The sequence below is a fragment of the Rhizophagus irregularis genome, chromosome 2, assembly GCF_026210795.1.
Source record: "Rhizophagus irregularis chromosome 2, complete sequence".
In the NCBI taxonomy this organism is placed as follows: Eukaryota; Fungi; Glomeromycota; class Glomeromycetes; order Glomerales; family Glomeraceae; genus Rhizophagus; species Rhizophagus irregularis.
Window position 1 is genome coordinate 3,184,292 of NC_089430.1, and position 6,000 is coordinate 3,190,291.

At 27.2% G+C, this 6,000-nt stretch overlaps 1 protein-coding gene across 1 annotated transcript; it reads right to left on the reverse strand.

The window, feature by feature from the left end:
* Positions 1 to 3,273: 3,273 nt before the first annotated feature.
* Positions 3,274 to 5,702, reverse strand: OCT59_012065 (uncharacterized protein; the record flags this gene model as incomplete). The annotated part of the gene is made up of 9 exons (XM_066134202.1): positions 3,274 to 3,660; positions 3,745 to 4,287; positions 4,366 to 4,557; positions 4,638 to 4,688; positions 4,769 to 4,837; positions 4,919 to 4,942; positions 5,030 to 5,071; positions 5,149 to 5,363; positions 5,654 to 5,702. The coding sequence occupies 9 exons, from the start codon at positions 5,700 to 5,702 to the stop codon at positions 3,274 to 3,276; spliced, it is 1,572 nt and encodes a 523-aa protein (XP_065989490.1).
* Between the last annotated feature and the right edge of the window lie 298 nt (positions 5,703 to 6,000).

Genomic DNA, 6,000 nt, shown 5'->3' on the forward strand with positions numbered 1-6,000 from the left:
TATAACACGTAATGATACATGAATCGTTTAGATTTGTAACAAAGATATAACGGCAATGGATTTCCTTATTCACATAGCATATAAATAAAAATTTTTTTTATTTTACTTTGTTTGAACGTTTGATTGTAATGTAATACTACATAATAAAATAAATGTCACACTTCAAAAATATATATTCGTGATAATTGCGAATAAGATAATCCATTCTTTTAATCGATTCAAATTGTTTACTCAAATGGTTTGGCGTTTCGCGTGTCTGTTATTTGCATAAAAAATAAATAAAGATTTTCGTAATTAAAACTTAACCATAATTATTTATCAAATGTCTTTTTTAATGCCAGATTTCGCATTATATTACATATATCTATATTAAGAAAAAAGCCAATTTTAAAAGATTTGGACCTTTGATTTTTTAGGGGAAGGTTCTAATGATCGACATATAAATTTCCATATTAGGATATAATATTTTTATTATATTAAATGTTTTTTAATAAACAAATTTTAAGTTGCATAATGAACGATAGTGGTTAGCACGTGACCATAATACTTTGTCAGCATTATGATAATTGTAACTTTACAAGAAGGCATAAAGCATAATAAATATTTCCCACTTAGTATTGAAATCTCTCTTTTAATATAAAAATTCTTTGATATCCTTAGATAAAATTGTTTGAAAAATGTACGATAATAATAAATAAGAATATTTCCAATCTGAATAATGCGGATAGTATATTAATTGTTGAAACAAATTCACAATTGATTCTGTAAAGCACAAACGATCATCAGGAAAAAATTAGTGCGTATATGAATATTATATCCTTGCCAGAATTATTATTAATTTTGGCCCGAATTAAATATTAATTGAACACTTAAAAAAAATTATGGCCTAATCCTAATTAAACTAAATTATATGTTGAAAAAACCCTCCCAAAAGTTGAAAAAAAAGAAGGGGGTTATGTTAAAAGTATTGGATTTTTAATCTTGTATTTTTTACGATTCACATAATCATAGATTTTCCCCCAATAGGAATTGACTTGTGTATTGATTAATTAAATTAGTTACTAACTAAATTTAATTTCAAATAAAAATAAGATTTACTCGTGGGAATTGATAGTGAAACGTATAATGAAAAATGAATTAATTACTTTACCAACCACGAGAGACAAAGATAAATAATTCATACCTGCCTATATGCTAATATTAATAATTAACAGATTATTTAAAGTTTAAAAATTTAGGAATATTACAAATTAAAGTTAAGTAAGTATTTCAAAAATTTTGAGCATCCTAATTACTTTCGGCCTCATATCTTAAATTCAATATCTTTAGGAATTTCACAAATGCTATGATCCTTTATATTACATGCTCAAAAGGATTTATTATCCTTCAATACCATTAAAAGAAAGTGCCTCCTTTTGAAAACTTTTTGGACATGTATTGTTTTAATTCGATTGATAATATATTATTTTTAAAGAAAAAATTAACAATTTATTAGCCTTTAATGGCATATATTTTAGTTGTAGGCTTGAATTTAATTAAAATTCAATTATTTTCAGCGTCGGCGTATTTAGTGATACATTACACAATCAATCAATTATACTTTTTCTCATCATCACATGTGTCAAAAACGAAGTATTTGTAATCGTAAATCGGAAAAGTCCCATCAGATGTATTTACAAAATAATAAATCAAAGAATTATAAACCCGAAATTTTTGTTAGTTTAAAACAAGAAATAAAAGAACATCGTAAGTTTAATCTTAAAGATGGCGCAATTGGCGCATGATTATATCGAATGATTTGTAATTTATTTATTTTTATATTTTTGCTTTTCATCTATAGGGATGGATTCTATTTATAGAAAGAGATAAAAAAAAACGCGCTTTTTTATGGGATGGGATTATGCACTTTCACGTGACTAAAATACTGGAATTTTATTGGAAACCGTTAAAAAATATTTAGCCGTTATCATAATCTTCCCACCTTAAAAATTTATCTTAATAATTTTAAAGGTTGGGTTCGTCTGTCTGGGTAGTTTACTATGATAGATAGAGGAACCAGGAGTTCTTTTTAATTTGTAATTTTTGTATCAATAGTTTTGTACTGTTTACTTTATTACTTTGATAAATCGACTTACAATCTTATCATAAAAAAAAAAAAAATTATCTAAATATCGTTATAATTTTATATTTTTAAAAAAATTACATAATGGGAATCCCGTACCGAAATTTGATTATTTTTGATCAATGTATATATCGACCCCGTACCGAAATTTGATTATTTTTGATCAATGTACTGAGTTTTATATATCGACCTTCGATAACTATCGTTCAATAACTATTTAAATATTTTAAATACGGTAATTTAAAATCCTTTAGAAATACTGTAAAATTCTTTATAAATTATGAGATATCTTTGTGATACAGTAACAACTCCTTAAATGCTTCACTATAAAATACATACACTCTCTATAAGCTAAGCGTGATTAAAATGGTATGAGGTTGCAAAATACAATATTTAATTAGAAAATACCATAACTTGGTTCAGTTTATAAGAATTTTATATATTTTGCTCTCTCATAAATGCATACCTTATTTATTATGGTTCAAATAAGTGTGCATTTAAGGAAGTGTTGTATCATGTCTTGGTTTATTTAAAAGAAAGGAAATATTCAGAGGGGCAGTATAATATCAAAATATTTATGTAATTTGAACAGTTTTATTTACGTATAATATTTTTATTAACATAAAGAAAAATGTGTATGTATGAAAAGCCAAACGATCGATGAAATATTAAAATCTTAAATAATATAGAGAGAAAAATCGAGCAGAATTCCTTTTCACTCCCTTGTGAAAAATCGAATGTAGTTGGTATTAATCGGAATTAGATTATATGCTTTAAAGGAAATACAAGTGATAAAATTTTAAGAAATGCATAAAAAAAAAGAACGATAAAAGAAAAGTAGTACAAGTATGTAGGATGTGCACATCCTACACACAAAAAAATACGAATAAAGTTGACATAAAATCGTAATGTTACATAAGTGGAAGGGGGAAATTATTCAATATCATGAATTTAATCATGAATTTTAAGCGAAAAAAATATAATATCTTAAAAAAAAATCTTATTGTATATTAATATATTAAAAAGTCTAAATATTCTAAATTTGATACCCTCTCTTATCTAGAATTAAAAATAAACATATATTGTTCAAATATAGGAAAAAAAAATCGAAAAAAAAGAATACGAGAAAGAAAAAATTTTTTTAAAATAGTTTAATAAGAATGTGTATAGAGATACACATTCGGTTTTTCGAAATAGGGAGGGGAGGAGGAGTTTTCAGGGGTTGTAACACATGATTCATCCGTTACGCTTGTCCCCGTTGGGGACATGGTGGGACTTTGATTTTTTATGGTTGTGACCTGTGGCACTATGGTAGGAACAGCAGTTATATGATTCATTGATCTTAACAAGTGCAAACTTTGCCCTTGTGTATTATGCTGAGCTGGTGTAGGTGGTGCCGTACGTGGAGGAGTCAATATATCGTTACTTTCATCATCAGTTGAAATTGTTGTCTCTGTAGTAACTTTGGCCGCAATAGCGTCACGTTCGATTTTGGCCTGTTTGTTTTTTATCTGTACCCAACGTGTTCTACATTGTCTCTATTTTATATAGAAAGATAGAAATATATATTTGAATTATTAAGAAATTATCAAATAGTCAATGAATAAGTAATAATTATTTACTTGAGTTCTTCCTTCGATTAATTCCGCGATACGAATCCAGCATCTACCATATCTTCTTACACCTTCTTTCAATACTTCATCTTCTTCAGGTGACCACTTTCCCTTTCTTACACTTGGATCTAAAGCTTCAGACCAACGAGCTTGACATTGAATACCAGTTCTATGAGGAATACGTGAGGCAATTTTATTCCAAGGTATAGGTTGTGGATGACCATCCGAATCGAGAAGATCTACATATTCGCTAACTGCCTCTTTTAAAGCCGCATCTTCTTCAGGGGTCCAACGTCCTTTATGAATAGTTGGATTTAAAGCACCTAACCACCTAGTTGAACATTGCATTGGGGTCCTATTTGGTACGTGAGCGGCTATGAGAGACCATTTATGTGGACCATAAATACTTATAGCGGCTCTTAAAAGTTCATCTTCTTCTTCGGTCCATTTAGTGTATACAGGTGGTTTTTGACTTAGTGTGTTAGCTGAGCCAGCAGATGTAATTCGAGACTGATAGTCAGTTTCATATATAGGAAAAGGTTGGGATCGTCTCTGTTTACAAAAAAAAAAAAATATTATTAGATTACTGTTAGTGGAATATCTTGTTTGGTATACAGGAAATGAACATACCGGATTAAATTGGTAATTAAAAGTTTGTGGATCACTGAAAGAGATCAGAGAATATGAAGGAGTAGACACTGGTAACGTTGACATCGTTAAAAGATCTGGAGATGGAAATGGACTTTCTAAAACCATTTGTGAAAGCCCCATGTTATGATGGGGATACATTTCATTGACTGATGATAATTGTGGTATATGAGACTAAATAAAATAAAAATAATATATAAATTTCTTTGAAATTATCATTCTTCTTTTAAGATAAAAAAAATATGATAAATTACAGATATAACAGGCCATTCATTTTGATTGTACTGATTATGAGAATTATCAGTCTACTTAACAATAAAATGTGAAATAAATTAATATGAATAAAAAATTTTGAATTGAAAAAAATTGAAAAAAAATTGATTACCGAAACGGAGAATCTTGTATTTTGAGTACGTTGATGATCAAAAGTAATTCCCGAATTATTTTGTAATAACTAAAAATAATTTACGTGACTAAGTATGAAAATTCTTTTTTTTTTTAAAAAAAAAAAAAACCCCGTAATTGAAATAATTACCATATTTTTATTTTGTAATTCCTGCTAAAAAAAAAAAAAAATAAAAAAAAATGAATTGAGTTTTTTTAATATTAAAAATATTCTAAATAAAAAAAAATTATATAAACGAACTTGGTCGTAATGATTTAACAAAGTGTTGTCTCGAGAATAGACCTAGATAATAATAATATGTTTTTGTTCAGGAAATCAGGTGATTTGATAAAAATTCAAATTATATTTAAATTACAAACAGTGTTATTTTCAAAATAATACGGGATGTGTATAATAGAATTCCCTATTTCCGCAAGATCTTGATGGTGATGATATGACTGCAAACCGGAATTCCCAATAGATTCTTTATTACTGTCGTTATTTGCGTTATTATTCATGTCTGAGAAATATTTCGCCAATATTTCGTCATCAAACATGTGAGTATCATCAGATTGTTGGGCAGGCTGCACGTGATCTAAAAATATAAATTTGACGTAATTATTAATAACAAAAAAAAAAAAAAACAAAAAAACAAAAAGGAAAAGGAAAAGGAGAAAAAGAGAAAAAGGAAGAAATGAAAAATAAAATAAAATAAAATTAGATAAAATAAAATAAAAAATAAATATTTGGTTACGGCGGGATTCCGGAAACAATTTTTTAGAAATTGGAGAATGAATTTTAATTTTTTAAAAGAAGGAAAAAAAGAAAAAGAAAAAGAAAAAGAAAAAGAAAAAAATTAACAAATTTTTTATTCAATTATGTTACCTAAAAGAAATTGCTCTTCAATAAGAAGATTCTTTGGTAAATTCTCCATGATAAAAAAAGGAAAGCAAAGAATTTATAATGTAATTAAGAGGTAAGAAAAGTTTTATAAAGGGGGGGGGGGGGAAAAAAAGAAACGAATTAATTACTTATATAAATGTAAAAAACGAACAATGAATAAGATCACGTTATATGAATAATAAACAATAGAGATTAAAAAGGGATTTCGAGGGAAGAGGCAAATTCGGAGTGCGTCCGTTAAAAATGAAAGGGATTTGATTTATAAAAATCTCAAATTGTTTAAGTTTTTTCCGAAGATGAAAAAAAAAACAAGGAGATCAAAATAAAAA